Source organism: Gymnoscopelus microlampas (genome assembly GCF_963454915.1).
Source record: "Gymnoscopelus microlampas genome assembly, chromosome: 13".
Taxonomy (NCBI): Eukaryota; Metazoa; Chordata; class Actinopteri; order Myctophiformes; family Myctophidae; genus Gymnoscopelus; species Gymnoscopelus microlampas.
The window spans coordinates 19106411-19118661 of NC_139950.1; the positions used below are offsets into that span (position 1 = coordinate 19106411).

The 12251-nt window shown below is 43.1% G+C and overlaps 1 protein-coding gene across 1 annotated transcript; it reads left to right on the forward strand.

Moving 5' to 3' along the window:
• The first annotated feature begins 3812 nt into the window (after positions 1-3812).
• On the forward strand, positions 3813-9812 carry dact2 (dishevelled-binding antagonist of beta-catenin 2). Its single transcript, XM_084076404.1, has 4 exons — positions 3813-4259; positions 6202-6337; positions 6597-6890; positions 7179-9812. Exons 1-4 carry the CDS (start codon positions 3984-3986, stop codon positions 9044-9046), a joined length of 2574 nt encoding a protein of 857 aa, XP_083932530.1. The 5' UTR covers positions 3813-3983; the 3' UTR covers positions 9047-9812.
• The last annotated feature ends 2439 nt before the right edge of the window (positions 9813-12251 follow it).

A 12251-nucleotide genomic window follows, 5' to 3' on the forward strand; every position in this document is an offset into this window, starting at 1 on the left:
TCCTGTTGAAATGTAATTATGCCAAATAATTTACCAATTACTGTTTGTACAAGTTCTGCCAGCAATCCCTTCTTTCATGGATGTTGGCATTTGTTCACAACTTTTCCCAGCATCAAACTCTATAAAAGGATATACAGTTTAACCATTAGGAACATAATGAAATCACAGTACAATTAAACATTTTTTACAGGGTTGTCTTTGCATATTGCCAAGCTCATGGCTGAGCAGTGTTGCACATAAATCTCAGAATAAGGGGTCCCAAGAGGCAACTTACATTACATCACATTGGGTCACACCGGCTCACCATAATGATGCAACAAGTTGTCTGTTAAAATACAGTCCAACAAGCAACAACACACAAACATGGGCATTGATTACAGAGAATATAACTTTATTTTCTTCATAATCTTTGATCAAATATATGGTTCTATCACCTTATCTTTGGACAGATAGTACGGATATGGTGTAATACTCACACAGGTGTACTGTGCTCCAGGTATTTAGGTATTTCCTTTGAACTCATACTTCCAGATGACTTGAGATATCAGCATCAAAGCGACCCCTTCCACTCTCTCCCCACCTGTAATGCAGTGACAACAGTAGCACTGTAAATAGTCTATAGCCTACCTCATGCTGCATCAGTCTACAATGAGGGCTTACTCATTCCCTTATTTATTGCTATCATCAGATCATTGAACATAGGAACAAGTGTTTGATTTGATTGGAAAAGTTGAACCACAACACAGGATACAGGGGAGAGGATATGATTAAATATTTGCTCTGTGAGTCACTGCTCAGAGCAGTGGTTCCCAAACGTTTTAGCTTTAGACCTAAAAGAGAAATTTGACCAAACTAGTGAAAATAGCTACAAGCCCACAACATATCACGATGCGTCGTGTCGTGAGTTTGTAGATCTGCTATTTTCACTGCTTCTTAAAAGTATTTTCCCCCCTCTAATTAATGGATTTTTAACATTTTGGGGGGGATTTTCTATTTTCTTTAGAAATAACAATTTAAAACAAAATGCAGGAAACAAAAAATAAAGCGGAATGTACTTGCCTCCCATAAAAACCCACTGTTTGGGAAACAGTGATTCAAGAGGATGCTAACAGTTCATTGCACACAGAAATACTGCAAAGGGCAATGGAAAGAATGCTTGGCGCAACCACATAGAGATTTTGACATCTGAGTTTGCCATGGGAGATTATTTGCTGCAGTGGGCACTGCCCAGCCTCTCAGACAGACAGCTGTGTGATGACCTTCAACAAACATGCCAAATGGTAGCACCAACCAATGAAATCATCTTCATCTTTTTGTAACAACAAACAAGTATGTTCTTACATAATTTGACTTGGCAGGTTTGCTATCTAGATTCACACACACACACGCACGCACGCACGCACGCACGCACGCACGCACGCACGCACGCACGCACGCACGCACGCACGCACACACACACACACACACACACACACACACACACACACACACACACACACACACATAATCTGATGATAGTAGTTGTCTCTGAAGCCTACATTTATCTTACACTTATACTAGTCCATAACCAGAGATGCGTACACAATTATGTGCAGACTTGAGACCTCAACCACGACTCAGACTAAACTGAAATGGTGCTAAATAGCACTAAAAGTGGTCATTTGGCTTGTAATCATAGGGGAAGCTCTTTTAGTGCTATATAGCACCTATCTTAAAGGTGCTATATACCACCTTTGTCAAATGGTGCTATATAGGACCATTAGAGAGGTGCCAAACTAAGCTGAAGAACTAGTAGAAAATCTCTACAGGGGCTTAAATGCCTGCTGATCAATTAACCCTGGCACTGCTCTATTGAGTCACTCCCCCATTTCCACCCACAGCAGTCTTAATTGAGTTAACCCAATCTTTTACACCTGTAATCATGTGATGTGATAATAATGTTGATTCTGATTCAAAATGTATTAATAGTAAAAATCCCTGCATATGCCAATGGTCAATGCCATATGCAAGTTCAGATCGATTGGTCAACCCACACCGAAGAGAAAATAGATGAGGACAGACAGAATGACAGACAGGCAGACTTTGGATTGTAATATATAGTCAGAGAGTAGAAAGTAGAATAGGGTAGAGTAGGGTAGTATGATTACTGGGAATAAGGGAACATAGCTGCTCCTAGGATCTGTGAGTTCTACGAAAGGTGGTGCGGGTGAGCGCACCACAGGGGTAATAATAATAATAACTTTATTTGTATTGCACTTTTCAAAACAGGAGTTACAAAATGCTGAACAGCAATTGGAGCATAACATATATAAATAAAGTAAAATAAAACAATAGTCCACCCGAAACACAGTTTAAGTGCAGACATGTGCCCACATCAACAAACAAACAAAATACAAATATACACAAACACAATTGGGGATGTCCCTCCCGTCCCTGCAGGACACATACGAAAACAGGTGTTCGATTAGGGCAAAATTGATTGTGAAGGACAGACAACTACCCCAGTAGACTGGCAAGCATCTGAGGATACTCACACCCAGGTCCCAGGAGCTTGAGCCTCAAGGGTTTTTCCCCTGCAGCTGTCAGAGCCCTGAACATGAGGACAGAAAACTAAAACAAAAGACAATAAATAAATAACATAAATAACATTAATCTGTAAATAACAATGCTTTTTTTGCTCACACTGCTACATGCACTACTAATGTACAGAGATACTTGTACTTGATACTAATAAATCTGACACTAAATTAGCCTGCCCCCCCCCCCCCCCCCCCCTTAGCCACATCCCCCACTAACCAGAAGGTGTGTTTTGCCTGTCGTCCTTATTTTAATCTGGGGTTATTTTTGTTATTTTTATTTCGTTACAATCCAGTATTATCTCCATTATTATTTTACCACACCAAGCTGTTTGTACCTGTTCCAGTATGAGCGAGTGAGTGGCTGTGCACTGTTCCATACTGGCACAAGGGGTCAGTATATCCTATCCGTACTTTCTGACTACGGATTGTCCATCATTTTTCTCAAGTCTCTTCCAGTAACGACATTATATGTGCCTACTCAATATTCTCATTATTTATTTAGCCTATTTATTAAAATATCGACTATTGAATACTAATTATTTGACAGAGTGTAGTACTAGTGCAGTAATGTGCACTAGCTGGCCTAATGGTCAGGGTCAGGGATACTAATATGCAGGCAGCATGCATATTATTAGCCTTGATACCAGGCAAGCAGATCATTAACATAGTTACATGCCTGGACAAATCCTTTATCTGTGCCCAAATGAAACTGGTGTAATTCAACCGGTCACGGATAATATGCATACTATTAACATACCACATGCCTGGACAAAAACTTTATTTGTGCAGCGTGTGTTGGGCGACTTGAATAAAGATTGTCAACAGATGTTCAAACGCAAACCAATGAATGTTGCCAGGTTTTCCGAGAGAAACAAGCAACCAGGGTCTATGAAAATAAGCCCAAAATAAGCGACTAGCCTACGGCCATTTGAAAATCTTTTTAAAAAAGTTAAACATTTTGAATATTTATTTTGAAACTTTTTAACACTAACCTAAGGGTAAGGCCACATGAGCGTCGGAAAAAGTGTAACATTTTTCTGAAACATTTTAACACTTATCTGAAAATGTTTGAGAACCACTGCTTTAGTCGCTTATAATAAGCGGACATGGCAACACTGAAACCAGTGAGCGACCAATGGGGGGGAGTGGTCATTTGGCCAGGGGGCGGGGCAACGGCTCCTCTAGCAGAACCCAGGAGTAGATAGTGTTTGACAAACAGGTTGGTTTCGGCTGCAGGGCATCATCATCTCAGAGGAGAGAGAGAGGACGTTGTTGTCTTGCAAGGAACTTTTATCTATTTTCCATAGTATGTGAATAAATACGTGCAGACCAGGGTATATATTTTTTTCACACCGTCTTTTCGTTGCTGGATGTTCTCGGACTCTTGTTCTGCGAGAAAAAAAAATGCTGGGAAGGAAAGTGTCTGTATCGGGGATGACCCTGCCGGACCGTGGCAGGGTGGCCGAGAGGCTGCATGCGGCTCTGGCCGGCCTGCAGGAGCTACGCCTGCTGAAGGAGAAGCAGGGCGACATGGTGCACTGGGCGCTGCGGATGGACCGGGAGGAACCGGTGGTGTCTTCCTCCTCCTCCGTCCAGGCGGCACAGGACGGCTGTCCGAATAACGTGGGGGCCGAGGAGCAGCGCCTGGAAGCATCGCTGACAGCACTGAAGCAACAGTTGGTAAGATGCAGTGATGTAAAGTAACCACCAAGTACATGTACTCAAGTACTGTGCTTAAGTACAGTTTTTTTTAAAGGTATTGTTTCACCTTACTGGAGTATTTTCCAATTTTCAATACTTTGTATTTCTACTGTAGAGTTTTTGGAAAAAAATAATATAAAAAAAAATCCCAAGATTTGGGTTAATAGGTTAATAACAACATACAAGCTGGCAATGCGTCGCATCGTAGATCTGCTATTTCCGAAAGATTTGTATACTTGAAAACTTGTGAAATGGGACATTCTGCATAATGAGTACTTTTGGTATTAAAGTACATTTTAATACCAATATTCTTTACTTTTACTCAAGTAAGTATTTTAATTCCGGACTTTTACTTGTAACGGAGTATTTCTAAATTTCAGTATTGATACTTTTTCCACCACTGGTAAGATGTAATCATTAAGATGTAGGCCTGTATGGCATCACGTTTCACTTGTTTGTCTATTGTGGAATTATATGGCCAATTGTATAAAAATAGTAAAGGATAAAGGACTTAACATACATAGGCTAGTAAGGTATGCCCGCTGAATCTAATTGTCTTTCGAATAATACGCCTGATTACCGTTAGAATACCTTTAGATCAGCTGATAGCCATTGTAATGTATTACACTGCAGTCAATACTAGTGATTTTTCCTCCTCTCAGTTGGGGGTAGGAAGTAGCCTAGGATAAAAAAAAAGTGTCATAAATCAAGGTTCATTGCAGGACCACGGGACTCTGGGGCAATGAGGTGGACTCTGGTGGGGGGGTTCTGGTGTACTTTAATTATTAACCACTTTAATGTAGGTGGAAACATACTGTAATAACTTCCAAGCATGCTGGTTTGACTTTAGGTTTGTGTTTTCTAAAGGTGAGCGTTTGTCCTCCTCACCACACTGCCACCACGGGACAGTCACATTTTCTAAGGACACAATTAAGTCCTTTTATGAAGAGGCTCTGATATGATAGAAGCTCCTCAGTCCTCGGTGCAGAACTGTGTGGAGATTACACCACAAGTTTGGGCTAATGTATATTTATACAGTTTAGAAACTGTACAATATATTGTGGGGATTAAATTATTATTCTTGGTTGACAGTGGAATTGCATTACTAATATTGTAGAATATCCTCCAAACTGACTATTTCATTATCAAACGCAAAGGGGATACAACACGACAGGGGCTTGTGGTAGCGTTTTTTTAATGTATGGATGTATTTATTTATTTTATGGAGCAAAACTCCTTGTTTTGTCAGACACGCCTAAATAGAAACTCTAATTTTCACATCACATGCTCAAAACTCAAATAATGCCAAATTATGCATATTGAAGGGGAACCCATACGGTTGACACCACCACAGCTGTTCATAAATCAAACAGGCTCTATCTTCTGATCTGCAGCAAACACACCCTCACACCAACCCTTCCTCCACCAGTAGTTTACACAATGGCCAGGCCCTCTCTGTGGGGGAGAAATGAGTTATCCACTCCAGACCTCCTCCAGACTCCTCTCTGTCCTCCCGAGGTTAATCATCAGCCAACCTACTCGTTTGTTTTTTCTGATGGGTGTACATTAGAACCTCCTTTATACAAACAACACACTTAGAGCTGTCTGATCTACCCTCCAGGCAGAATGAGTGAAAAAGTGTGCTAAACCTCAAAGTAATATCCCCAGTCTCAATTTAACTCGGAGAGTGTACAATTGTAACCAAATGGACCTGTAAGGTTTGCACAACACATTTCAGAATGAGTGGATTCACATCCAAATGCGTTTGACCTTTTGATTTGAACTTTATTCCCATTAAAAACTTGCACTTGTGTAAAGTTTGTAAACAGAGCAAAAAAAACTGTGGGAATCGAGCTATTTAAGTTTGGTTCCCCCTGGCTTTGATGCAGGAGAGGTTCTGAATGTGTCCTCTGCTTCACAGTGTCGTCTACGCAGGCAAGACGTCGGCCTGAAGACCCACTTGCAGCAGCTAGACCAGCAGATCAGTGAACTGAAGCTGGATGTGGGCAAAGCATCGACTGAACAACAGCTGGAGAGCGACAGTAGACCAAGCTCAGGTCAGTGGACACGTGTCACACCATTCCACAAATAAACAAACCTCCATTTACACAGCTGGAAGGCGTCTTGTATGCTGAGCTCCCAGTGCAACACAGTACACTGTAAACACCCGAATTAACATTTTGGATTTTACAGTGTATACAATCAAACAATCTAACAAAACACACACACACACACCCACACCACATGCTGTCTCAGTCATTTAAAGAAGCAAAACCTGTTGCCACATGCCATTCATATCATATCATTTCTCTTTAGGTTTCTATGAGCTCAGTGATGGCGGCTCCTGCTCCCTGTCCAACTCGTGTACGTCTGTGTACAGCGAGTGCCTGTCGTCCTCCTCCCAGACCAGCCTCCTCCTCTCGGCGGGCCCTACAAGCCCCACTGCATGTCACACCCGTGGGCTCTCTTCTCAGGCCGATGTGTGCCGCCGGCGGTCCGCTGACGAGACTGTCACCCAGCCCAACCCTCCACGTGCCACGGGGGTCCATCTGGGCAGCAGCAGGATTCGAGTGGGTACTGACCGGGCAAGACCAAGACCTGTGTCAACAGGTACGCAGCAGTTTTTGCATTGCATCTTAAAGGAACACAATCACAATGTTTGACTCTATTTATTGATTGTAGTGCTAATGTTCCATTAACAATATAAAAAGCATCAAAGCCAGTGTCAGTTAAACCAAAGGTGCCTTATTAATTGTATTAGCAGAAGCACCATGTAAATGTTGTTACAATGTGGTTTATTGCTCATACTGGCATGCTGTATATAAGTTGACAGTTGTATTTCTTCCATTTCATTGTAAAGAAGCAAGTATTAATTTTGACTGTGTGTTGTATCACCAGGTGATCTAGATAAGGTGATGACCCTGGGGATGGGCTGCTATAAGTCTGCATGTGAGAAGAAATCGTCAATGTGCACCAACCTCAAGACCTCGACAGTGGACCCAAGGTTCCAGAATAACCTGGTGTCCCGCAGTGGGATGGAGGTGTACCAGTACCCCAGCCCCCTCCACGCTGTCGCTCTCCAGAGCCCCATTTTTGCCCTGGATGGGGAACCAGCCAGTCCTGGGCTCTCAGAGGGTACAGGGCCCCAAGCAGACGGTGTCCTCAATATTGACACTCCCCAGAGAGCACAGGGGATGTCTGAGATCAAGCCCCTGGGTTACATAGACAAGGTTCTTCAACGCAGCATGACCAAGATTAATATCCAAGGTGACGCAGGAAGAGACACTCTGCGCGCTCATGCTGATTATCACAGAGAAGCTAGTGAAGTTCAAACGATTTCTCCCGAAGTGCCAAACGTTCAAGTATCTCCACTTCAGCCAACATCAATGCAGACACCGGACACCATCCTAGCCGACAGCCACAGGAACAGACGGTGCATAGGATACTCCGGCAAGGAGCAGGCGAATATCAACCAATCAGTTAGAGCCCCAGACGTTTCATACCGCTACTCCTATCCTGCTGCCATGAGGGACTACAGCTCTAGTGAGGTCGTGACCTGTACTGCTCGAAACAATGGCAAGATCCCAGGAGACCCTGCTAGCACAGCAAGAACACACTCAGAGAAAAGGTACAGGGACATCCCAATGTCGAGAGGGGTTGAGAAGAAGGCCGTGGAGCAAAGGCACTTAATCAACCATAACTCCAGCACAGAAGAAAGTCATGGTTTTGAGGTCCATGTGGGTCACAACTTGTCTACCCCTGACTTTGTCCATGCCAAGTTTGTCCCTGCCGGGTCACAGCAGGTCAAGGTGAGGCAGGCAGACCGCAAGACCAAGGCTGTGAAGCTGAGAAGGAGAAGCACTGAGAAGACCAAAGGTTCAAGATACCCCCAGGGCTACTCGGAAAGGACCGTGGAGGCCAGTGGTGGACTCAAGGGAAGGTCAGGGAAAGGAAAGATGGCCCAGAAGTTGACCAGCTGCCTGGAGGAGCTAGGGCACTCTGGCTCAGACTCGAGCCTCTACAGCCCTGGCCTCATGCACACCCACAGGGTCTATCCCAAGCCACACCCAATCCCCCCTGTTGGCAAGTGCAGCAAAGGCCGCAGACCTCAGTCCCTGGAGTTGGAGCAGTCTGCTGAACAGAGAAAGAGGAGGCAGGGGACTACCAGGTGGCCAACCGATATGGAAATGCACCAGGCTGCCTGTGTCCAGCGACAGAGGCCACGAGAGCCCCATACACAGGCACTAGCAAATAGGCAGGTGGTTCGCAGTGTGAGCACCAGGTCACACTCAGACCAATGGGCAGGACCACGACGAGCCTTCCAGCCCTCTGTGTCAGCCGCTTCATTCTTTAGTAGCCTCAATTCCAGATACCCTCCAGCTCCGTTCCCCATGTCCAGCCAGTACCCGCCCCGATGTGAGTCGGAGTACTCGGCTGAATGCGCCTCACTGTTCCACTCCACCATTGCTGAAAGTAGTGAGGGGGAGATGAGTGACAACACCACCAATCGCTTTGGAGACAGTGAGTTCAGCCAGAGCTTCCGGTCCCACTGCGACTCTGACAGCAGCCTATCCCCTGACGAGGAGGAAGAGGAAGGGGGTCTGGTGTGGCCTGAGGCTGCTCTAGGACCCACTGCTGCTGGACTGGCCTTGCAGCAGCAGCCACGCCCCGAGCCCCCGGCCTGTCGCATCAAAGCCTCCCGAGCCCTAAAGAAGAAGATCCGTAGGTTCCAACCTGCGGGCATGAAGATCATGACCCTGGTATAGTGGAGTCCCTCCATGATACAGCATGAAAACCTTGAGAACTGTCATAAATCTCATCTGTTTTGTAGATGAACCTTAATAACTATTTGTACAGAAACAAACTGTGATTGATCGAAAAGCAGTTGTCAGATGGAGAAGAAAACAGCATTGCTAGAATTTGTGTATTCACTGCTGCAATGTTATGCAGCAGCTGAAAACAAAATATTTATAAAAAAATATATAAAAACATGTACCGTAAATCGTATTGATTGCCATGCTTACTTTTCAAATAATTCCATTCTTGTGATTCTTTGCAAATGGATACAACTTCAATTTGAACATTGCTTTCATATAATTGTTCAGAATTACAATAATTGTTTTTATGCTTCTTATATTTAGAAGAAAGACTCCTGCACACTGTGTCCAAATGCAAAAATAAAGTTTTAATGGGAAACGCAACGTTTTGGTCCAGAGACCTTCATCAGGTTATCTTGTTGTTATCAAGTCTTGATAACAACAATATAACCTTGTCTAAGGACCAAAATGTTGTTTCCCTTTAAAAGTGTATTTTTGCATTTGAACACAGTGCACGGGAGTCTTTCTTCTGTGTTATCTGCTCTTGGTCCTCTCTGGCAAACCCCTTCTCTAGGTGTGGAAGGGTTTTGCTTGTTTTTATACTTATTATATTTGCCATTACTGTTCAATTTCTGTACATTGATCTCTCTTTCTTCTTGCACATTGGTTTTATTGCATATATTTCACTGCATAATAAAACACTATTTAATATATGCTTCATCGCCACCTTTGTTTTTACTCAATTGCATTTCCAATTTAGGCATTTAGCGGAGTAATTTGTCCAGAGCGAATTACAAAGTGTAGGGTAAGTGTTATGAACAGTTTTAAGTGGCCATGGATAATAAGCAATGGTACAACTGAAGGACAGCATTGGACAGCTTTTAAACAGCATAAATAAATAAATAAACATGTTTCACTGCTTATTACTTGAACTGGCACAAAACTCCGCTTGATGGACACCAATTACAGCTGAGTAGCTTGAACTGCATTCGTCTTAAATTCCAGTGTACACAGTCAAACCAGATGCTTAATATTTATAAATAGATCAGTGCTTATCTGTGCTCAGGCATTTTCCTATAAACTAAACATGCTCACAGGCACTCATACAATCTCAGCAAGAATGTGGTTGATGAAATTAGCTCAGGTTTCTGAGTGAAGTCTGGTCTTGGGGTAGATGGCAGAAGGCACAGAGGATTTAGTCGGAAGGACCGACGATAAGAGGTTCCTCATTTCAGAGCTGTCATGAAGAGATTAGACAGTGGGCAGCTGCACAGAACTGCCCAATAATCTCATTTCCAAAATCTGCTTTGGTATCTTGCTATTAAAATTCCTTCATTTTCAAAGTCCAGTTGAGCGAAAGGTTACTGTTGTGAATGTAACCAGTCGAGCCACAGGCCCTCCACACATCACTCCCCCAGTTCATTTGTAATAGCATGATTTTCTCCGATCATGCAATCATTTAAAGTTTCCATAAGAGGCTTAATGGGACTGACAAACAATTTCAGCAGTTCATAATGTTTACATTTAAGTTATTTGCTTGCAGGTCTCCATATCACTATGGCGACCGTTTTTTAACCACATTATAACCCTCAGGGTGCGGTCACACTGAACTTTAATTATGCCTATGAGGGCGGATTCTGTCAATGCTTTTCAATGGGAACAGAGCGTTTTTTTGCAGAAATCCGCAAATGGCAACAAACCGCTCCATTCCCATTGAAAAGCATTGACAGAATCCGCCCGCATAGGTAAAATTCCAGTTCGGTGTGACCACACCCTTACTCCCTATTTTGGGCAGATTTTCAAAATTAAAATTCATTTTCTTTTAAATTCAATCATAGCAAACACATCACATCTCGATGCGTTGTGAGCTTGTAGATCGCTATTTTACCTATTTGTCGACAAAGTGGCCCTATACAAAGTCTATAGGGCTTAAGGCTGATGAATATGATTCTTCTGCTTTCTTTCTTTCTTGAAATGATCAATTCAGTTTCAAAATGGAAAACCTTCAATTCTGTGGATAAGAGCGTTCATCAAAGGAGTATTTGTTAATTCACGAGCTACATTCTTTTCTCAGAATGCTCAGCTCACACAGGTCCAAAGAGCGCATGTTATTAACATCAAAGATAACATTTTAAATGTAGAAAGTTGTGCCAACAGCTACAATTGGGTCTTGGGTCTTTCTTCTTTCTTCTTCTTTTTGTGAGGATTTGTAGGTCCCACTGACCTTTGACCCCTCCATAAGCGCGTCAGGGAGTGGCAAGTGGGATTAGAGCTGTTGTTTTTCAAACAGGCTCAGAAGGACAGCATGACAGGCTCTGGACGGGTCTTTGATGTAGAGTCGAGCAGGACCGTGTAAGCTTGACCTTGTTAGTTTGCTGACCTTTCCAGCTGTTGAGCTGGCTCATCTCTAGGCACGTTTCCCCCAGAATGGAGGGGTTATGGGCCGTTTGGTACCCCTTCTGTCTATAACTGTCTCTTTGGGGGTTTGTTGTTTCATTTAAAAAATAAATTGTATTAAGCTTGGGCAGATACAGGCTTTATGAATAACATTCAAAAAGCCTATCACTGATCTGCAAATACTCAGTCAGTTCCGTTGGATTCGGTTTGTTTGAGTCTGTTGCTGGTACAAAGATGAATCAGATGATTACCCAAGATCTGTTCAGTTTTACCCTTTTCTTCTACAATGTTTTTGTGAAATCTAAGTGCGTAGGGTTTCACAGTATCACTATCTCAACGAATATAAAACCAGGGTAATTGCATGCTGGTTTCATTGGTTAATTTGGTACTCTGGCTGGGAAGGGAAAGCCCTGGGGTCAAGTTGGAAACTGAGACCTGTGGAGCAGGTGTACAAATCCACACCTGCAAATAGGATTTGGTCAGTGGATGTTTTATGGGGTATGAATTGAGGGAAAGATTATGTGTGTGTGGAGAGGTGCTATTTTTTCACTGCTTCATGAAGTATGGTCCACGAGGGCTTGTCATGCTATACCGTACTAAAGGATTACAGATGTTGAGTGGGATCTCATTACATTGATCTTGGTTCAAGGACTCTGGCATCAGGAACTTAAAAGCAAATGGGTAACTGATCATGTCTCACACCGTACTATCTGATACCAGATCTGCCAGTAAAGGGTCTTGACTGACATATTTTACC

Bases quoted from the DNA above. Each gene is read 5' to 3' on its own strand.
- dact2 (XM_084076404.1), top strand. From the start codon at position 3,984: ATGCTGGGAAGGAAAGTGTCTGTATCGGGGATGACCCTGCCGGACCGT. The intron at 4,260-6,201 runs GTAAGATGCAGT...TCTGCTTCACAG, and splicing joins CAGCACTGAAGCAACAGTTG to TGTCGTCTACGCAGGCAAGA. The intron at 6,891-7,178 runs GTACGCAGCAGT...TTGTATCACCAG, and splicing joins ACCAAGACCTGTGTCAACAG to GTGATCTAGATAAGGTGATG.